Below are 23,574 nucleotides of genomic sequence, written 5' to 3' on the forward strand. Positions count from 1 at the left end.
GTGCCCATAGAAGGGCCGGGCCATACGTTTTTGAGCAGTTGCCAAAGGAGAGACGCAGCGAAGTTTACCATCCGCTGTGGGCTAGATACTGCTGACTCACTAGGCCGAACGATTTCCAAGTCAGTGGCCCTTCGACGCTATGCCTGGTTGAGGTCGACTGGTTTCTCCGGGGATGTCCAATCCACCCTTATGGACATGCCCTTTGGTGGCCTTCGCCTATTCGGTGACGCAGCAGACAGTGGGCTAAAGCACCTTAAGGACTCTTGTGCTACGGCCAGGTCCGTGGGCCTCTCCACCACCCACCCTGTGCGGTCTGCTTTTCGCCCCTTTATTGGCTACGGAAAGGGTGCCCGAACATGTCCTGCCCATAGCCACAGGCCAGCGCAAGCTGTTCTGCCCCAGCGCGGCAGGAACGTGGGAGCTAACGCCATGGTTCTGGGAGCCAGCCGGTGGGCCAGTCCACCACAGCCCCCTCTGCAGCAGCCTCCAAATCCTCCGATTCTGACCTTTCAGGGCCACCAATCGCCATTGGGCGGCAGTATTCGCCATCACCTCCCCCACTGGCGCACCATCATGGTGGGTTTTGCAAATAGTCCAAAGGGGCAACTCCCTCCTGTTCTAGACTATCCCTCCAGCCATGCCAGCTCAATACCACCGTATGTTGGAGGATCATTTTGCCCTTCTCCAACACGAAGTTTTGCCCCCCTTGGCCAAGGGGGCCATTGAAGTTCCTGTTCCAGAAGTAGGTTGTGGTTGCTATTCCCACTACCTTCTGGTTCCCAAGAAGGACAAAAGCCTGCGTCCTATCGTGGATCTCAGGAACGTCAACCACTTTAAAATGTTGACGCTAGCTCAGGTCCTGCCTGCCCTCCCCCCTGGAGACTGAATGGTAGCGTTGGACTGGCAGGATGCTTACTTTCACATTCCACAAGAACTTTTAGTTTACAGTGCTCGCCTTCGGCCTTACTAGCTCCCCTCAGGTGTTCAAGAAAGTGATGGCGGTGGTCGCAGCTCATCTGCGCAGATCAGGCGTTCCAGTCATCCCCTATCTCGATGACTGGCTGTTGAAGGCAGGCTCGCCTGAGGCTGTCGTCTTTTACCTCCGGAGTACGGCTGACCTCCTGCATTTGCTAGGGTTTTCCATCAACGTGCCAAAGTCACACCTGACTCTCTCTCATAAACTACTCTTCATCGGAGTGGTTCTGGACACGCAGTTTTGGGTCTATCCTCCCGAACAGTGATTACAGGATATTCGGGCCATGATTCCGATCTTTCAGCCTCTATCCCGGGTTTTGGTCAGGGTGACCCTGAGGCTGCTGGGCCTCATGACATCCTGCTGGTAGATCATGCCAGGTGGCATATGCGGGTTCTGCAGTGGGACCTGAAGTTCCAGTGGGATCAGCATCAGGGGAATCTGATTGTGTCCAGATCTCGGAGGGCACTGTACGACAACTACAGTGGTGGGTAATGAGCCAGGATTGGGTCAACGGCAGATCCCTCTTCATTCCCCAACCAGAACACACAGTGGTGACAGACGCATCCCTTATGAGATGAGTCGGCACATGGGAGAGGTGGCGATCAAAGGCCTCCGGTCTCCGGCGGAGTCCGGGCTCCACATCAACCTTCTGGAGCTTTGGGCGATTAGTCTTGCACTCAAAGCATTCCTCCCCTCTGTCCGTGGAAGAGTAGTGCAGGTGTTCACGGACAACACCACAGCCATGTGGTACTGCATCAAACAGGGTGGGGTGGGGTCGTGGACCCTATGTCAAGATGCCCTCCGCCTCTGGACATGGCTGGAACATCAGGGCATATCCCTGGTGGTTCAACACGCGGCAGGTTCTCTGAACACCAGGACAGACTAACTCAGCCGCAGGTGCATGATGGCTCACGAATGGCGTCTTTACTCGGAGGTGGTGCAAGGTATCTTTCAGCAGTGGGGAGAGCCTTGGTTAAATCTAATCGCCACCGAAGAGAAAGCGCAATGTCAGCAATTCTGCGCTTTGGAATTTCCAAGGCGACACTCGCTAGGCGACGCATTTCGTCGCGAGTGGAGTTGCGGTCTTCTATACATCTTTCCGCCTATACTACTTCTGCCCAGAGTGCTGAAGAAGATCAGGCGCGACTGGGCCCAAGTCATTCTTGTGGCTCCAGATTGGGCACGAAGAGTCTGGTATCCGGAGCTGCTAAACATGGCCATCGATCCTCCGATCAGACTGCCTCTTCGGGAGGATCTTATGTCGCAGCAGCAGGGGACGGTCCTTCACCCGAACCTGTCCAGCCTCCTTGTGTGGAGATTGAGCGGCGGCAGTTGACAGCATTTGACCTGCCTGCCCGAAGTCTGTGACGTTATCTTGACAGCCAGCCGTCCCTTCACTAAGCCAGAAATCTATAATTAACCTACGTTTCTTACAGATATATTGTTACCAAAGCTAAGTAACTTGTTTTATTGGTTACCAGCAACATAAGAAAAATTTTGCTTCCAGACATTACAGGACACAGGGACTTAATACCCTGTCCTGAAGTTTAAAACCAAAAATTATTTAAGGGGGCAGGATAGCGATTCTCTGCTCCCCAGGCCCTGTGGGGGGACTAAGAGGAAACCAGGCAATATTAAAAATAAGAATCTGGGGGTTTTGCCGCAATCCTGCAGGACTCTGGCAGGATCCCAGCAAAAAACGAAAACATGATGTCCTGCCTTTTAACCCCTTGCTTGCTCATGACGGCACCACACCTTAGTGAACCACGGGCTGCTTGGTTCCGTCATGGGCTGCCGCTCCTCCCAAGCTGTAACAGGGGGAGGAACCTGGGATCCAATTTATTTATTTGAAAAAAGAAGAACCACACTATATACCTTTTGTGGTTGGGGTTATTTATTTACCCTCTTTTTTTGTTTCATTATTTTTATGACTTCATAAAAGAAGCTCTCTCATTACCAGAAAACCATAAAAGTTGTACCACAAACAACATTAATTACAAAAACATATATGGATTACATTAGACAAAAATCAATAATAATTATGTGACAAACATAAACTCAATGTTACACAATATGTTAAGAATTCCACAAATTGTTCGTGTGTATGTATGAAATCCTTTCTCATCCAAAGAAAAAGCTACTGTATAAAACCCAATAGAGTAGCAATTTATGAGTGCTTTTCAACTGATTCAATGCACTCAGCCTGATTGACTGTTCGACTAATAAATATCATCAATGAATATGCCGACGCGTTTCTAGCCACGTTTTAATTCCTTTACGTTCTTTCATCAGGGCTTCTTAAGAACATATTGGAACCATCTTACGTATGACTCTTGTGTCGTAAAACTTAGCGACTCTAAACTTTTTCAACTCCAGGTGGCGCCAAGAACTGTGGTTTCCCTTAAAAGTTGTTCTTTCTTTCTCCTATTCGTATAACTTCACTGAAGGATGGCTCTGTATGAGCCTTGAGCGGTTTTGATAATGCACCATTCTCTGCATGTCGTCCGCGTCTATTTCGGGCGATCTATTTTGTTGTTACTTCTTCGTTGTACATTGTGCACCGGATCATTTCGCCTGTCGTTCGCCTTACAAACGCCACACTCGGGTTGATGCGCTCCTCCCAAGCGGCATTAATTACCCGCCTGTGCGGGTGAATAAATGAGCGGGGCGGGGCCGTGACGGAACCACACCGCCCGTGACTCATGACGGTGTGGTTCCGTCACGAGCACAGCAGCACCACGCTTACCACACACTCCTGCGCTGCGGCAAAATTCACGCTGCGGCGAAGGGTTAAAAAACAGAGAATATTTGGTGAGGGAGAGCATGAGTATGGCACCCCTCAATGAGCATATATTGGGCCCTGGGGCTGGGTACCTTACCCTCTGGGTGTCCTCCCCACGCCTACCCAGTGCTGAGCCCTTTTACGACTACTTGGCAAAGTTTGCGCTTAGGGCTGTATAACTTTTTTTCTCTCCAAATAAGGTATCCTTGCCAAATTTGCATCCCGGGGGGAGGGAGGGGGGGTTGGGGGCTGAGTCAGTAGGCAAATATAGCTACAATATTGTGTTTTGGGGGGAAAATAGTAAACAATTGCTTTGGATACATGTCCGGTCATCACCCCCTCAACTTGACCCCCCCAAAAAATTGGTATCCATGAACAGTTTGCTGTACTAAAGTCACCATCTACCCAGCTTTAAGGAACGAACAGAGCTGCATAAAAAAATTAACACATTTTATACCACAGTTTTGATGTAGCCTATTTTACCTATTTTTTTGTGCTGTTAACCTACTTTTGTACAGTTTGTTGTAGAAACCAGTGAGAAACCCATAGATGAACAGGAGGGCTATAGGTTTATGAAAAGTAAACAACATTCTTGAATTCAGCAAGAGGTCATACTTGTAGATCTCTCAAGGTTTTCCAAAAGAAACTAACTGTTGAATTAGACATTTTGAAAATGAGTAGGAAAAAACTGCCTTTTGGGACAATGGTTTATTAGGCCTGGGCGGAAAAAATTCTGTTCTGCGGAGTGGAGTTTTTTCCCCGCTCGCCATTGTTACGTTGGCGAGCACGAGTGGGGATAATCTTACTCTAGACCACTTCCCGGTGAGATTAATCAGCAAACCTTCCATTCACGTTGAGGAAGCTGCCAATAGAGTAGATCTACTAGAGCGGCAGAAAGAAGCAGCACCCTCTTGCTCATGGTGCAGTACATGCAGATTTTCCAATGCGGGACAAACACCCGGCACTAAAAATCAGTACCAACAGCATGACCTAAGGCACTCGGCCGCTTGTGGAGATCCGAGTAGCGTGGTGGCGTTTTCGTGGAACCCCGCAAACTCTTCCCAGGCCTAGTTTTCATCTGTAACTTTTAGTGACAATGGGTGATGTACAAAAGCAATAAACCATTACCTCTGCTAGGCCATTCTGGGTGTGGGGATTTATAGGGTTTGTAGGTTCTCCAAGAACCCAAGGTACCCAGAGCCAACATCTGAGTTGTACTGTACAATAGTTTTTATTTGTGTACCGAGTATAGACCAATTTCTAGGGTAAAGTAAGTAGAGTGAAAAATAGGAAACCTATGTATTTCTGAAATGGAGACAAGAAATTGGTTTAGGAGCAGTGGTTATTTGTATATCTCTGAATTTGTCAAAAACCGTACTAGCATATGATTTAGAGAGTATTTTTTCTAAATGTCTTCTATCTTATACTGGCTTACATTTGGAAGGCACAAATGCAGTGAAACCCAATTGGTAATAATAATGTTCTGCTACTCTGTGCTCCCATCTATCTTTAGATAGAAATGTTGTGTGGGTAGGCCTAGTGCCCGCAGAAGGAAACGGCCTGTTTTTCCACTTAAAACCGACCCCTATTTTTTTATTGCAAAGTGGATAGCTGTAGATTTTGGACCTAGTTCAGCCAGCACCTAAGAAAACCTAGCAAACTTGCACATTTTTTTAAACCTAGACACTTGGAGGAATCCAGGGTGGAGTGAATTGCGTGTATCACCAGTTTATTATACCCAGAAACCCTCAAACTTTGACAAAAAAATTACTTTTCCTCACATTTCTGTGATGGAAAGTTCTGGAATCTGCAGGGTGCCACAAATGTTCTACCACCTTGAGTTGCAGCATGTTCCCCAATAAGAACGGTACTCACCTTGTGTGAGTGGGTCAAGAGGCCATGACACAGAAGGCACTAAGGTGCTATATTAATAGCTGAGCAATAGGGGTAGCTTCTGTTTAGGGCCGCCCAGTGGCTCCACCCATGCACACCAACAAACCACAGGCATTTTTTTAAACTAGACAACCAGGGGATTCAAGGGTGGTGTCTTGCATGGCTCCTGTGAGGTTTTCGTACCCACAATCCCCTGCAAACATCAAACTTTGACTCAAATCACAACTTTCTTTTTTCTTTGATGGAAACTTAAGGAATACACAACATTGCTACCACCCAGTGTTACCCCCCCTTGTGGCGATAAAAATCCTGCACGACTTTAAAAAAAAAAAAAAAGGGGCTGGGTGGACCTGCCCCCTCCCAAGCCACTATTTTCCTTTGGGACCCTGGGGCTCTTTCTTTCTAAAAAGGGGAGGGAGTGGGCGCAGCCCCCTCCTTAGGTCACTATTTCCCTTGGGCCAAAAAATAAATTAGTGGAGGGGAATGCAACATCCCCCTCCCCGAGCATTAAAAGACCTTGGGTAAACCATCAACTGGAGCTAAGTAAGTTAACATGAGGGGGAAGCTTGTAGCCCCTGTCCCCAGCATAAATGAGCCCCTCGGATCCCATTCCTTCATGGTGAACCTTCAAGTATATTGATGGATTCATGTGTCCCCCAAGCCTTGAGCCTCTGGGGACCCTATTCCCCATGGCCAAATACTTTTACATCAGAAGAGGGAGGCATGTGGCCCCCTCACCTAACCCCAATGGATCCAGAGGACCCCATCCCCCTGGACCATTTTATAACTATGGGGTAAGAGGGTGTGCAGCCCCCCCTTCCCGAGCCTTTAGAGTCCAAGTGGACCCCATCTGCTGGGGAAGATTACCGAGCGTATTGTGGCCCCATGGCTAAAAACAATTTAAATGGGAGTTGGGCTACGCCCCCTTCCCTAGCCTTATTTGAGATGTCATAAATTACATGTTCTAATGACTTATTAGAACATGTCATGAGTGATGTAATATATGAGAACATAAGTACATAGCAGGGACACAAGCTATAGTTAGCTGTGCAAACTATAACTGGCAAATGTATGTATTTTATTGAGTTCAAAATGTTGATGTAGATATATTTATATATATTAGATATAACTTTAAAAATATTTTATTTGTGGTTTAATAGATTGAAAATTGGAGCTTTTGGGATTAGCCCCATTAAAAACCTGTTTATGTAAAATGTAACAAAGTGTAAGAGCGCTAGAGACATTTATACTATGGGGTCAGCAGGTGGTGGAGGAGAGCGGAGTAGTTGATAGTAATTATTTTTAAAGTGTTAGACGTAAGAGCAATGTGGTCAAGATAATGGAGGTAATTTAATTATAGGATGATAATTTGGAGGATGCTATAATAAAATACATCCTTTTAAGTTTCAACCGGCTGCTTCAGAGGAAATGCTTCCTTTTGCTGGAGATCTGCAAAGCAGTCATATGGCATGTTGAGGACCAGTTTAGAATAATTTGTGGATTCCGATATGCAAGTTGTGCTATTTTTCTTATTGTAACCTGGATACCCTTGCATTTTCTAGCATGAACTGAAAAGATGCTTTAAATCCATATCTACATAAACACCCATTCCGTTACCTGATCGATCGCGGTATATGAAAAACATCTGATGTGGTACTCATGATCAGCATGTGATTTTATGCCCATTTTCACCAGTTTCAATAGGCGCTTTGATTTAAATTCAGCACAAACGCTTACCCCAAAATGCTAATTATCAAAAATAAGTATATAACAGAATGTATATTTTTATGTGTAACAGGTTAATAACGATGATCACAGTCCTGGCATCGACTGGAGCAATGAAAACGATCGCCTACTTGTGTGCCAGATATGTATTAAATTAGCAGATATCAATGGCCCAGCAAAAGAGAGAGAATTGCACTTGAAATGGACAGAAGGCATTGTTAACGAATTTTATGAACAGGTAAGTGCAGAATTGCTTTTGCAGATGGTGAGTGGGTTCCTGGCATAGGCTGTTTGCAACAGTTATAGTTGTCAACAGCAATAGCCATTATATTTTTTAGTAATATATTGGCTGTGTTAATCAACTTTTCTGATTCCAGTACATAGCGCAAAATTGATTTTTTATTTTTAAAGTTTTAATCGATCAAAAAAACTGTAAAAAATGTTTGTAGCATATGAGCGTACAAGGAGAGCTGATCCCCAAGGACTGGCGAACATGGAAGGGATCAAGCAGTGCCCAGAAATAGCTTCCAGTCCCATATATGAAACATGAGAAAAACAGCATCGCAGAGAACCCATCCACAAGTGAAAGTAGTGTAAAAAATCCTTTCTGTAATACAGTGAACATACCTGTACATCAAGCCACAAAGCAGATTAATCCTGATGTGCCTCGTTATGTAAAGAGCACAAAGGGATTGGGTGTCTCCCCTCCCCACCAGCTGAGTAAACCAACAACCATCCTAGAGAGCTGTGGCACTGCTGGAAATGCACTCCATACCTCCCTTGCCGTGTGTTCCAGCTTGGTGTAAGGAAGGAAGTAATCTGGTCCTACACCAAAAGCTTCCTGTGCATCCTGAAAAGTGAGAAAAACCTTGCCGGGGTACAAGTCACCTGGCAGCCTCCCATCCTCCATGTTTCCTTGAACATACCCACATCAATCGCTCACAACAGTGCAAGATCCCAGAGTCGTAACTCTTTATCAAAGGGGGCCCTGCGAAGCACCTTCCTAACCACTACTTCCCAGAGCGCAGCCGTATGCCACACCAAGTATGGGACCAGACGCTTGTACTTACCCCACCACATCAGTAGTCACGCCAAGGTATCATCCACCAGTTTACCTGCAAACCTTTTTTCCCAACCAGCCACTGTCCTGCATTCTGTAAATGCGCTGTATAATTATGAAATTGCATATCTGGGGGAGCTAGACCTCCATCCTGCATGTCTTGTTTGAGGAGTGCCAGGGCTGCCTTGCTGTGCCACCCAGTTCAATGAAATCTGAAGACTATCCAGTTTTCCAACAAACTTCGGCCGAGCAGAAACATCACATTCTGGAAAAGTTTGAGGCAGCAAGGGAAGAAGACCATCTTGAACACTGCCACCCTTACCATTACTGACGGGGAGAGCTTGTTCCTGATCCCTATTGAGCCTTCCAGACCTGCCACAACTCTGTCCACGTTCAAGCTCATTTGTACTATCTCAGTGTGTGCAACCTGTATACCCAGATGCCTGAATCCCTTAGGCTCCCAGCGGAGGCCCAGTATGGGGAGTTGTTCTACTGGTGTACCCACCAAACCCACAAGATGAAATAAAAGCAACTTTCGTACATTAACGCAAAGACCATATACCCTGACAAAGTCAGCCAGTAACCTCATCAAACTTGGCACTGATAGGGTCGTGGCCAACTATCGGAGAAGATGGCCACACTTTAACGCAGCTCCAGCCCAGATCCCCCTCACTCGCCATAAATCCACACATTTATCCTTCCGTACACCAAAAACCATACCGGAACCCTCGTGGAAGAGGTTGGCGGCTGCAGATCCGAGGCCGGCGGTGACCTGCGGCCTGATCGCCGCCTGGCAGCTGTGGCCTCGAGTAACTGCACGCCCGCGGCTACAATCCGCCCGGAAGCAAAAGTTAGGGAATATGGAGCGCAGCAACACATGGTACTCGCTGCAACAAATCAATCATATCTGGGACGGCGGGGCGCGGTCGACGTTTGGGTGCCCATCAGAGCACTGTGCCGGATCCCATGCTGAGGTGCATTAAGGTGCACTGGGAGTGTAGGGTCGACCTGAATAGCAGTCCCCCGCCCCTCCCCCTCCCCCTCAGCAGAACATTAGGATCGGTCCCGGCAGAGCAGTGCGATGGAGACGTAGATGCCGTGGTTTGGGCGTAAGATGGAGGTAACGCATTGCGTGTAACTCACCAGAAGCCCCGGGACTACTGATTTCAGGTAGACCGGCACGGACATATATTGGGCAATTATCACCTATCCTGATCCTATGAGCGAGTACTGTGCTCCCCCCCCCCCCCCCAAACAGTTGATGCATAATTGGAACACAAATCATGTAAGCGTAAGCTGACACTATCTCTATTAACCGCATACACCCCGCGAGGCACACAAATAGATGGATTCACCTTCAGCAGGCTGGTGTATGATCGTGCACCGGTGCTCTGTGCAGTGATTGACTGAGGACGACCCAGGAGGGGTGGTTGGGACATCAAGAGAGACTGCACTGATACCATTATGGAGGAAGTGGTGTGCCCGGTAAAGTAAGCCAACAGTGCAACAGAAAAGATACCGTGCAGGTGGTGGTGAGCCCCCCCGGGTCACCCTTGTTACATAGCACCACCCAACGTCTCTGGGGTCGCCGCCATGTCCAGCAACAAAGGGAATCGCGGCTCGCACCAGCACAAACTGGACAAGATGACATGGCTCAAGAACCCAGAAAAGCCCTATGGGCAGGCGGATGCATCGCACCGAACCTAAGATGCACCCTCAACGTAAAACACTCCCACACTACAGGACATCCTCACTGCTGTCACGGCGGTGCTCTCGTTGCTCGAATCACAAATTGATTCAGGCTCCATAGAAGTTGCCATTATCAGTGCGGATTGCCGCAAAATGAACGAACGCATGACTGTGGAAGAAGTAACCCTGGGGTTAGCCGCCACCTCCAAGGGCCTAGAGAAAAAAGTTCATGATCTGCAAGCCACAAGTCAAACGCTGATGGAACAGCTTGATGACTACGAAGGGAGGACCCGGAGGAATAACATCAGAATTATTGGAGTTCCCGAGAAAACAGTGGGTCACGCTGTGGACCTTTTTGTGGAGGAACTAATCGCACAACGGCTGCAGTTCTTCCCCATCGAGCGTGAGGCAAACCAAACCCAGACCTGGACAGCCCCTCAGACCTATACTGGCACCAGCGTTCAACTTTCATGACAGAGACGTGATTCTGCAAACGGCCAGTCGAGCATCCACTTAAAATAAGCAATAGCACCATCATGTTCTTACCAAACTTTACTGCCAAGGTGCAGCGGCAGCAAAGAAGCTTCATGGAAGTCAAGAAGGCCCTGAGGAAGAGAGCATTAACGTATGTATCTGAAAGAGACATTAGTTAGTGATAGATTCCTCACCTTAAAAAATCCCCAGGCGTCAGACTGGATCCGGAAAATTTTACGTAGCAATACATATCCCTGAGCATCGGTAGGCGTCGTCCGCGGCTCCGCGTCCGTCGTCGGCGTCGTTAGCGCCGGAATGACGTCGCCAGAGTACTTAGATGCCGCCCTCGCACGCTGACGTCAGTTCTGATACACAGCTTTTCCGCGCCAGATACGCAGAGCCATGATAGAACCAACACTGATGCCATGAAACTAGGGCCCTGAAAGGGGATGACCTTAACCCTAGATATCGGTTCGCAGAATGGGGAGGATGGGTGGGTCGGTAAGGAATCTATCACTAACTAATGCCTCTTACAGATATATCGTTACACAAGTAGTAACTTGTGCATCTGAAAGAGACACGTTAGTGATAGATTCCTTACCTTAGAATAGATACCCCAGCAATACCAACCCCGGTGGTGGGTCTGATAACCAATAATCACACCAGAAAGTCCTGGAGGACGGAACGGCCAAAGAAGCCATCCCTCCGGACTTGACTGTCCAGGCAGTAGTGTCTCGCAAACGTGTGCAGCGAGGCCCACGTAGCTGCCTGACAAATGTCCTGCAAGGGGACTCCTCAGCCCAGGGCAGTAGTAGTCGCCGTGGCCTGAGTGGAGTGGGCCCTCAGCCCAACAGGAGGTTCCTTTTTAGCCAAAGAGTAACACGCCTGATGCACAATACGATCCACTGAGAGATGGTCCGCTTGTGCACCGCCTGTCCTTTCTTAACGCCCACGTACCCAACAAAGAGTTGGTCATCCACCCGGAACTGGTGTGTGAGATCCAGATAGTAAGAGAGCGCACGTTTTGGGTCCAGACGGTAGAGCCTCTCTTCCTCTTTCGAGGGAGGCGGAAAGAAGGTGGGCAAGGTGATGGGCTGACTGATGTGAAAGGCTGTGACTACCTTGGGCAGGAAAGAGGGCCTTGTCCGCAACACAACCTTGTCCGGATGGACAGAAAGGAAAGGAGGTTTGGAAGAAAGAGACTGGAGCTCACTCACTCTCCTGGCAGAGGTGATGGCAACCAGGAATGCAGTCTTCAGAGTAAGAAGGCGAAGAGGACAGTTATCGAGTGGCTCAACGGGAGCGCACATCAGATAAGTAAGTACAAGGTTCAAGTCCCACTGAGACATCACGAAAGGAACAGGAGGGAACATGTGTGTGATGCCCTTCAAAAACCTATTTACAATAGGGGACTTGAACAAAGATGGCTAATCAGGTAGCCTTAAGAAGGCGGAAAGGGCAGAAAGGTAGCCCTTGATAGGGCCCAGAGCAGAGCCCTACTGGGCCAGAGAAAGAAGGAAGAGGAGAACCTCAGAAAGGGGGGGCATAGAGTGGATCCACAGCCTTTGCTGTGCACCATGCCACAAATCTTTTCCACCTGCAGGTGTATACCGACTTTGTGGAGGGACGCCTGACTGCCAGAATGACATTACGGACTTCAGGAGGCAAGTCAAATGGCCTCATCTGTCTCCGCTCAATCTCCAAGCTGGGAGGTGGAGACTGGACAGGTTCAGGTGGAGGACCGGCCCCTGCTGCTGCGACAGAAGGTCCTCCTGAAGAGGCAGACGAATCGGGGGATCGACAGACATGCTGAGTAGCTCTGGATACCAATATCTTCGTGCCCAGCCCGGAGCCACAAGGATAACCTGGGCCCGGTCGCGCCTGATCTTCTTCAGCACTCTGGGCAGAAGTGTCAAAAGTAATTCACAGATTGACTCGATACCAACGCTTACAGACCACTTTAGTGCTGGACTTCACTGAAGTCCAGCACCTAGCCAGGGACATTTCTGATCATGCTCCCATAAAGGCGTGATCCACAGTATCTGCTGCCCCGACCCGCAGGACAATTACAATTAGCCCATGGTGTCTCCAAGTCAGGCATATAGAAAAAGGTTCTGATTCAGGACACAGACTATTTTACCGAAAATGCAGGGACAGGTCAGTCCTCACAAACTCTTTGAGGGGCCTACACAGCCGTAATTAAGAGCCGGCCCCTATCCCTCACCGTGGGCCACCGGAAGGAGAAAGACCGACAACTAATCAAATTAGACCAAGACATTCTCACCAGAAAACAGGCATTACGGGGAAAAAGGGGAAGAGGCCGGAAATTATACTCTGGAACTGAAAAGGAAAGAGTACAGGGACCTAGCACAAGACACAGCCAGAGGCAAACACAGCGCCAAACTCTATAGAATTTACAAACAGGGAGACAGAACTAATAAACTACTAGAATGGTTGGACAGGAGGGAAAGGACCGATTGCTGAATTAGAGTGATTTGGGGCAGGATTAGGCTTGTTTGCCAGATCCACAACATGTAGAGGATGGGTTTGCCCACCACTATAAATAGCTCTATGCACCCTTCACAGCCGGAGATAATAGCTGACATACAAATTCTGGCCCTGACTTTAGACGACTGGCAACAGCTGGATGTAGATATCACCTTTGAGGAAGGCATTGCAGCCATATGCCGAATACAGTCCGGAAAAGCTGAGGGCCCAAATGGTCTCCCCATTGAACTCCTTAATGAACTCCTTAAAATAATGGCCTCCAAGGTAGCACCTTACCTCCTCGATATGGACCTCGAAAGTAAAGTGTTGGGGCCTTGATCAGAGAATTGCCTCTATTGTCGTAATCCGCAAGGCTGGGAAGCCAAAGGAAGAAATTACCTCCTACTGACCAATATCCGTATTGACTGTTAAGGCCAAAGTCCTTGCTAAAGTTCGAGCCAACAGGTTACTCCCCCTGATAACATAGTTGATCCACCCAGACCAGTCTGGGCTCATGCCTGGTCGTAGCACCGCCATGAATGTACGCCATCTAAACAGAGTGCTTGCTAGGTAGCACACTATTAGAGAAAATGCGGGCATACCTTCATTTGATGCACGTATGGCTTTTGATACAGTCGAGTGGCCATACATGATCACAGTCCTTGAGCATATAGGACTGGGGACGGCTTACTTGGAATGGATCAAACTCCTATATGCTGAGCCTCTCGCGCAGGTGGTCGTGAATGGGCATGTGTCTGACATGTCTACACTGCGCCACAGGACAAGACAGGGCTGCTCCCTGTCCCCCCTAATATTCGCCCTAGCCGCCGAGATCCATTGATACGAGGACTGAAGTGGCCTGCTGAGTGGGAAGATAGAATCTCGCTCTATGCAGACTACATCTTACTGTTTGTTGCCTCTCCAAGTGCCTCCAATAACAGAATACTCCAGATCTGCTCTAACCATGACAAGTATTCCGGATATACAATAAACTGGTCTAAATCAGTTGTGTATTTACTTCACAAGCCGGCGTCAACCCTTCCAGCTCACTGCAGGGTCACGATTGCTAAGGAAGGGTTTAGGTATTTAGGTATATACACAACATAAGGGACCCGCAGGATATCCAGACTGTGTCTACAATTAGCTGGGCTTGGCACATGCTGCAGCGTCTGACTGGGGCTTGTGTGTTCTACTCTACCGCGCTACCACTGGCAGGAATAGCTGGATTCCCATTCTGCAGCAGACGCTGGTCAAGCATACGATGGTCAAGTTCAAGATGACTACGTTTGGTGACCTGTTTCCGAGGGGCACATTTTTTCCCAAACTGATCACCCCCGCCTCCACTCTGATTGACCACTTTGTGTTACTGAGAGTGCAGAGGGCATTGTGCTTGTGTATGGATCGTTATCCGTTAAAGCCCCTTGACTTCGCTATTTTAACTGGGGTTATTAAGGGGGGTGATGGGAGCTGGATGTACAAGGCAGCAGTGGCATTGCTCCTATGCTACGATGTGAAAGTGTGGGCAGCTTGGGAGCGCGATCTTGAGTATCCATTAACCGATGTGCAGTGGGGGCGGTGTTGTGTTCAGATATGTCGTGTCTCTCCGAATCTCAGGCATAAACTGCTGCATTTCAAATGTCTATGGAGGGTATATATGACCCCTTGTAAGTTGCATCGTATAGACCCCAATGGTCCGCATGCGTGCCCGCGGTGTCGCTCCCCGGGGGCCGATTTTGCGCACATGACGTGGACCTACCCTAGAATTGAGGATTATTGGAGATCTATTTTTAGGGAGATATCCCAGATGGTGGATGTTGAGATTGCGCCATCGCCTCTCTTAGCATTATTGGGCTATTTTCACGATCTCCCTCAATCTAAACGCCGCTTTGTTGGTATAGCGCTACTGCTCGCTAAGCATGAAATTGCTGTCAACTGGTCCTGTTTGCGGCCCCCCACACTTGCTGCATGGCTACATAGCATGACATTTTGGTACACTACCAGTGACACATATGCGCAGCGGCAGCCACCGGCTTCTCGGCCTGTAGACATCTGGCAACCACTCCAAGCCTGCCTCTTGTCAGCGCAGGATGGGGATGACCCTTCCTTGCAAGACCCTACTAACCTCTCTGGGCCTGCAAATTTGGAATGGTATATTTGCTTTCTGTGTTGCCTCCCCTGATTCGAATTATTGCACTCTACAACTGGTTCTTTTGCAAAGTAGATTTACGAATGATTTCATATCTGGTACCGTATGAGACCTTGTATTTCTTGCTATATCTGTACTAGTTACGCTGCTATGTAGGATGGTATTACGTGCCTCTCCCTGTATTGCTACACTGTAAAGCTAAGACCATTGTGTTTTTTGTCCGTTATCCATAAAATTCAATAAAAAAAAGGTATTTACTCACCGGCAGATCCATTGATTTTCCACAAACACAATCTTTGTAGACCCCTACCTCGACTGCAGAGTGTTGTCCGCGGACGCTGCCAGTTTCACTGTTGGGTCGGGCAGCACTATATAAAATTATGTCTCTGCCCCGGCTCCTATATGTGTTGCACAATACTCCATATAGATTCCCTGATGTGTACTTTAACACCTTGAATGCTAAGGCTTTTCCCGCTGGGTGCTGATATTGTTGTTTTCCCATTGTTCATGACAAGGTCAACTCGTCATAAGCACAGCTCCAGTGTACTGCATGACGAGCTGACCTTGTCATGAGCATCGAAGAGGTTAAATCGATTGAAGGAGAGGTTAGAAACCTGCTTTGGGACGGGAAGCCGCTGCGCATTGCAGGGTCCAAACTGGTCCGTGGGCGGTATGATGGAAGAATTGCCTTGCCCGACATCCGTAGCTATTACTGGGTGCCCCACCTCTCAATTATTAATAAATGAGTTTATGGTGAGCAGAAGGACCCAGCATGTTGAATTGGCAAATGGCTGATGGGCGGAGGAGGATATAGAGAAGCTCTTTACACAAAGCTGTCTAGACAACAGCTCACTGGCCTCACTGCTCTCACGGTTGCCATATGGCACTCCACCACCTTAAAACCTGGATGGGTTAATAAACTGTTGCAAATGACACCTCTATGGCATGCAGAAATGCTGGGCAATTCACATAAATGCAGAGGCTTCGACAAATGGGACACTATTGGTATATCACAAGTTGATGATTAATATAGAAAGGCAAAATATTGACATTTGCGGAACTACACAATGAATATAAATTAGCCGTCGGTGAAACCTTCCGTTACCGGCAGATACGACATGCCTTAGTAGTTGCTACCAAAGAAATAGATGAGATCCCGGAAGCCACCCCACTCGAAGATAGATTATTGGCTGATCCCATGGAGAGTAAAGCAATCTGTGGGAGAGGTGTGGCGCCGCGGCCAGGGCGACTGACGCTGGAATCTGGGGATCAGGGTTCGATCCCCGGTCCGGCGCAGGTTAGCCCAGCACCATGCGACTCTGGGCAATAGCTTGCTTAATCTTCCCGACTGCCCCCAGCGCCTAGAGACCCTAACGGGTGATTGTGCGCTATACAAATGTGGATTATTATTATCTCATTCACATACCGAAAAATAATCAATTCACCAGACTCACTGAAACATTTATATGCGCGCTGGCAGGCTGATATTGGGGATTTGGAGAAAGAGGATTGGCGCGATGTGCTGGCTTGCCAACAGGAGGTGGCAATGCCATCACGACTGTGGTGCGTCCAACTGAAAGTTTTTCATCGCACATATATCAAATGCACCACACTGATGAAGATGGGCTGTAGTTTGGCAGAGTTTGAAGGAATTGCAGAGAGGCAGGCACGTTCTACCACACACTTTGGGGGTGTCCCCTGATCCAGACTTTTTGGGAGGCGATTAATAGGGTGGTTGGCGAGGTATGTGGGGTTACCCTAACGCTATCCCCCAAGATATGCCTGCTGAATATATGGGATGCCACGGATCTCAACTGTATGGACCAACTATGGGCATCCCTTTTCTTCATACTTGCAAAGCATAACATTGTTCGTCGATGGTGCCAACGATAGTTGAATGGAAATGAGATGTTGTTTGGTGCATGTTGACCCAACGGGCGGTCTATACAAATAGAGGATACCCCAAGAAGTGGGGCAAGGTATGGGGGAAATTGAAAACATATCGAGGTAACCTCTGCACCTCCCCGTTAGCTCAAAGGCGTGGACCCGAAATATTCAATCAGGAGATGACTCTTAGATGAGGGAGGGGGAAGAGGGGTGTTACTTGAGTGATGTCTAGTGCTGGGATGTAATTGGTTGTACATGACTTGTTGTAAAATGCCACTTTAATCAATGGCAATAAAAAGAGTTTATTGAAAAAAAAAATCGACACTGACCTTCTGGGGGTGAGTATGTAAATCTACGAGTCATCCGTATAGAAGGAAATTATGTGTAGAACCACCTACTCAAATTCCCCATGGGTCTAATTCCCTGTACAGTGGTAAGGCCAATGAGACAGAATAAAGCTGTCTGGTTCCCCTCCCGACCACCCCTCCGATAGGTCAACTCCCCACCCTGATGCGGACCAAGAGGTCAGTGTACAGTATCTACACTCGGCTGCAAAAGAGGGGCCAAAATCCCATTCTTCCCACACTGCCATCAAATGAGGCCACTCTACAGTGTCAAGGGCTTTTTATTGATCTAGAGAGACCAAAGCTAACTCACAATCATCCTTAGGTTCATTCAACACATGCATTAACCATCGCAAATTAAATGCCATGCGACTGCTGGGATAATGCCGGATTGGTTCTCATGCACTTATCCATGAATACCCCACCTCCCCCCAGCTTTGTCGCCAAAAGTTTACATTGTATTTTTATTTTTAAATTAAGCATAGTGAGGGCCCTATACGAGGAAAGGGATGCAGGATTACCCTCCGGCTTCAGCATAATACACATGATCCTTTCCCGAATGGTGAGCGGGACTATCCTTTATATTTGCGCCTAGCGTAGGACTCCCAACAGCTTCGCCTTAAGTGTAGTGGGATAAGCTTGATAAAATTCCACAGGGAGCCATCCCCACCAGGAGCCTTGGACCTATTGAGGGCACAGATGGCCTCACCCAGTTCCTCCAGGGAAATATCCTTCTCCTGCAAAGAGTCTGGCGCTAGAGTAGGCAACCCCACCTCTTCTAGAAAGCCTTCCATCAGTCCTGTGGGGCCCATTGTAATGGCACAATACACATCCTTGAAGTGTTCCACAAAAACGCCTAGGATATCTTGCCGGCTGGTTGCCAAAAAGTCCCACTAGGTGCTTGAATATGCATCATGGAGGCCATTTCCCGCCGTAGGATCCATTTTAGGAGCCGACTGGGTTTGCCCTCCTCCCTTTGCAAGCGTTGGCGGTATGCCCGAAGAGTACATTTGTCTAAGGTGTCCCAAATCCTCTGCACCTCCCGTCAAGTCTGCAACATCTCCTCTTCACGTGCCTCTGCCGAAGACGCCTTTGACCCATGCAGGTCTGCTAGGTGTCGCTCCTGTACCCCAAGGTCCACCTCCAATTCTCACTCTGCCATAGGTGGTCCATATACATGCCTCTCTCATGATTGCCTTAAGAGCCTCCAAGTCAGTGGCCATGGAGGTTGAAGTCCCTCAGTTTGTGGCAAAATAATCTGTAAGGGATGTCTCTAGTGCATCTTAAAACACCTTGTCCTTCAGGAGTTCAGAGGGCATACACCAACGTCCCACCCATCATATAGCATCGCCCCACCTCTTTCGAGGCAGAACAGGCACATGGTCAGAACGGAACCGCCCCAAATGTGTCACTGTATCCAACTTCAAAGGATCCAGTTACTAGCAGGTGGTCCCGGGTGGTTATAGGTCAGGGAATAGCAGGTGCTGACCTCCTTTGATGCATTACACATTAGCTAGCACCCATGTTGCGCAGACTCTCCAATTGCAGGCTCCTCTTGTAACTTCCAGTTCGGACTATGAGCTCCCGGGCCCTCCTGGCCCTGGCCTGGCATGAGCCTTCCCTCTCTTTCAGTACCTTGTTTCATACCTCCAGCCATGTCCAAATATCTTCTGGAGTATCAAAGAAATGGAACTTCCTCCAGACAAGACCCTCAATCGAGCAGGATACAATAACATGTAGTGGAGGCCCATTGATCGTAACTCGGCATTAAGCTCCTGAAAGCAGTTCTGGAACGCCTGGACCTTGTTGGTGCAATCCAGATGAATTGAAATCCAGTGGTTTTCAAAGTGAGCAGCATTTGTCTCCCGGGCAGCAGAGAGGATGCATTCTCTATCTGTACAGTTCAAAATGCAGGCAATGATAGATAGCTGTGGTGCCCCAGGTATTGGGAGGGTGCTACCAACTCTCGATACGCCTTATCGAACACAAAAAAGGGGGACAGCCCAGTTGACTTCAACATGTCCCGGATCCATCGCACCACAAAACTCTCAGTGGCACCCCCCTCGTCTCCTTCAGGAATCCCAGAAAAAGGCTGTTATTGCGACAGGACCTCCCCTCTGCATCCTCTACTTGAGCATTCAGGGCACTAGTACCTAGGTAACTGTAGCTACCTGTTTCCGCAATGCAGCCACTTCGTATTGTAGTTCCGTGATAGACCCTTCTGTAATCCGTTATTTGTCGGACACCTTTGAGGTCAGCATGGAGGAGGTTCACCTTAAGTACCACTGTTTGTCTTCCCCTCAAGGGCCACCCTGTAGCCCTGTATAGCAGCAAGTATTACTTCCTTGGAGTGCTTCTCAGCAGACGGCCCTAGCGTGGTGTACTGCTCCATGCTGTGCCCCTGTGATGAGCCTGGCTGTTTGTTTCTCCCTATGAATAAAAAGTTAAGAGGATCCAACATCCTGACTGCACACACACATGAAAACCACCAGAGCTGCTGCCTCCAGAAATCCAAGGTCCCTCACTCCCCACACGGTCTCTGCTGCAGTGTTTGGTCAGGCCCAGCTGGTTCCCAGGTCTCTGGGGCTCAAGCCCGTCTACAGGGCATCGAGGATCCACAGGAGCAAGCCCACTATCCCCTGACGCATAGTTATGGCCCCACCGCTTCCTCTCAGTTCTATTCCAGGGGATCCTCATCAATAGTCATAAGCACTAGAATATTCCCGCCCCTGCGTGGGATCCCGGAAACACAATCATATATGTGGCCCACATATATGTAGCTCTCTCTCTGAGTGTGTATATATATATATATATATATATGTGTGTGTGTATATATATATATATGTGTGTGTGTATATATATATATATATATGTGTACCAGCAATTCCAACCTCTTCCGTTTGGACGGCGAAGCAGGAACTCAGACCGACCACAGCAAAATCAGGCAAGGTAAAGTTTTATTTTTGTTCCTTCACAGCCAGCAAGACGCGTTTCGGGCTTCAAGAGCCCATGACCACCTTCAGCTATCTGTATGCCACTTTTTGCTTTTTATTTAGTGCTTAACATAGTACACACCCCTTCCCAGGTGGTTGTTCGGGTCATGTGATCATAGATAGTAACAACAGACTACTGTCAGATCTGCTGTGTGAGTTCAACATTACTGCCTAAATGCATGCAGATTTAACAAGATATGGCACTCCAAATTCATTGTGCTATCATATTCATACCAATACAATTTGCAGTTTCTAAACTGCTGTTTTTATACATTTTAAATAATGTTATTTGAAACAATATAACAAAAGTTTGTTCATAGCTGGATAAATCCATGATGTAATAAATACATTATTTTTCATTCACTGTAGAGTTGGATATTCATTAAATCCTAATTTTGAAAACCTCATCACATTCTACTGATCAACTTATTGATCCCGACAATGATTTACTCGTGAAAATACGTAAAAAGTTGCCCTGTGCTTTTTTCTTATATCTAGTGCAATTTTTCATAAATAAAGTGCTACAAGATATGTGCAACATTAAGCCAATAATAAATATAAAGTGCATTTTCATAAATATATACATTAACAAACAATTATAGATGGGTTTATGTCTTAGAAAAAGCAAAATTAATTTCATACAATCTCAACAGTGTAAAATTTTAAACCCAGCCGGATAAAAAACCACTCTTAAAAGATATATATAAAAGATATATAAAATTGCTTATAAAACCATCAATGTTTGTTAAAATTCAGAGAGAAAGTGCTAGAAGCTGGCAGAGATTGTAGATTATCTTAACCCCTTCGACGCGCATGACAAAGCCAGCTCGTCATGGGCGTTACCTGCGCTATGCGCATGACGGGCTGGCTTTGTCACGTAACGCGTGATTTTCAAAATCTCAGCGCTCAGCGGGAAAACCCGCTAGCGCGCATGCGGTTAAATATTTATACACTACATGGGCAATGACTGGTAAAATCGCATCTTTTATATTGTCATTGTTTTTTCACAGTGGTATATATTTTAATATTCATGTTTTATTTTCTGCCGTATTTATATATACGTATGCATATCCTCTGCGTTATTTAAGCCCCGTGGCCATTTACTATCAAGAGTAAGGATAAAAGTAGTTTCCAATTGTCTCAACTGTCTGTCGCGATTCCCTCCTTTTGTTTACTGGTACTGCTCCAATAACAAAATAAGACAGACAATTGATATCCCTATTGTGACACTTATTAAAGTGTCGTGCCACGGGGTACGCTGTGTCGTGATGGAGAATAGCTCTCAAATGTTGTAATATCCTGACGTGCACCTGTAGTCTTGTGCTTCCCACATATCTAAGACCACAGGTGCACGTCAGGACATATATGGCAAAATCTGTTTTGCAGTTGTAACTGCCCTTAATAGACACTGGAGATGCATCAAATGGAGTCGTGTACGATGTTTTGTTACATCCAAATTTACACGCACGACATGTTGTGCATCTTCTAAATCCCCGTGTTGATTGAAACCATGAAATAGCCTTTCTTGTTTCTGGGGAATTTGTATCTAATTCGCTGCCCATTGATCTGCCTTTTCTAAAATTTATAGTGGGAAAAGATAATAGACGTTCTTGTAACACAGTATCTGTTAGGACAATAGGCCAGTGCTTCTGTACAATAGTTATAATTTTTCTCTCCTGTCTGGAATATGTGGTGATCAGTCTAGGACCGTCAAGACTATCATTTTTGTCTGTTATTTTACTGGTTTCTCTGTTAAACAGACTCTATCTTGGGCGCTCTTGTGCTTTCCTGATAGCGTTATCAATGATTTTATCACTATACCCCCTATTTCTGAGTCTAACTCGCATTTCTTCCTGACCGGTTTTGAAATCCTCATCATTACTACATATGCGTTTTAGTCTGAGGATTTCTCCATAGGGTATGTTAGCCAACAAATGCCTAGGGTGTGAACTACTTGCGTGAAGCGTTATGTTACCAGCTGTGGGTTTCCTAAATAATGTGATTTCAAGTCTGGAATTTTTTACATGAAGTCTGACATCTAAAAAATCGATTTGAGTCTTATGAATATTGGATGTGAACTTTAGATTTAAATCATTAGAATTGATGTCTTCAATAAATTTATGTGCTGAGGCTAGGTCACCTTGCCATATTAAAAACACATCATCTATGTTTCGATAATATGTGGATACATTATCCTCCATCTGTCTTAGGTGTTTGCGCCTGAGGACCTGTTCCTCCCACCAGCCCACGTGTAAACACGCGTAGCTGGGGGAAAAACAGGCCCCCATGGCTACACCTCTAAGTTGTTTGAACAGAACATTTATTAAAGAGTAAAAAATTATTATTGAGGCACCAGCTGATAAGCTCAACAATAACCTTGTTATGGCCATAGAGCTCTATTGGTTGAGTTGCTAAAAAATATTTAATTGCTTCTAGCCTTGAGTATGATCTATGCTTGTATATAAGGACTCTATATCCAATGTTATCAGATAAGAATCCTTTGACCATGTCACATCATTCATTTTTGTCAGAAAGTCACCGGTATCTTTAATGTAGCTGGGGAGTGATTTAACCAAATCTTGTAAGAAATGGTCAATATATTGACCAATATTCTCACCGGCACTATTCATAGCAGAGATAATGGGTCTTCCCGGTACCCGTGTTACCCCCTTGTGTATCTTAGGGATAAGATACAAGATCGGCAACACCGGATGTTCCTTATATAGGAACTTGCTTTCATCATTGGAGAGAAATCCTTCCCTCCTCCATTGCATTAAATGTCTTTGTAGGGTTTCCCTGGCTTTTTCGTATTCTTTCATTGAGCTTTTCTGATAGCATGTTACATCGCTCAGTTGCCTCTGTGCCTCAATTATATAGTCCTTTTTAGGCCATAATACAAGATTACCGCCTTTGTCAGACTTTTTTATAATCACATTGCAATTGTCTCCCAATTTTTTAATCAATCTGTCATATGCTACTTTTCTAAAGAGGCCTCGTTGTTTGTTTTTTCTGACATTGATATTCAGTTTCTTCAAATCATTTACAATCATATCATGATAGGTGTCTAAGGCATCTTTTGGCATTAGGGGCAAAAAACTAGACTTATTCTTAAAAGGAC

The 23,574-nt window shown here is 46.8% G+C and overlaps 1 protein-coding gene across 3 annotated transcripts in view; it reads left to right on the plus strand.

Moving 5' to 3' along the window:
• The window catches only part of PDE3B (phosphodiesterase 3B), a 1,530,363-nt gene that overhangs the window by 1,379,641 nt on the left and 127,148 nt on the right, over positions 1 to 23,574 (plus strand). For all 3 annotated transcript variants that reach the window (XM_078681018.1, XM_078681020.1, XM_078681019.1), the window contains one exon: positions 7,450 to 7,614. In XM_078681018.1, the coding sequence (XP_078537144.1) occupies positions 7,450 to 7,614 (165 nt within the window). The remainder of the gene's footprint in view (positions 1 to 7,449; positions 7,615 to 23,574) is intronic.

Source organism: Lissotriton helveticus, chromosome 3_1 (assembly GCF_964261635.1).
Source record: "Lissotriton helveticus chromosome 3_1, aLisHel1.1, whole genome shotgun sequence".
NCBI classification, from domain to species: Eukaryota; Metazoa; Chordata; class Amphibia; order Caudata; family Salamandridae; genus Lissotriton; species Lissotriton helveticus.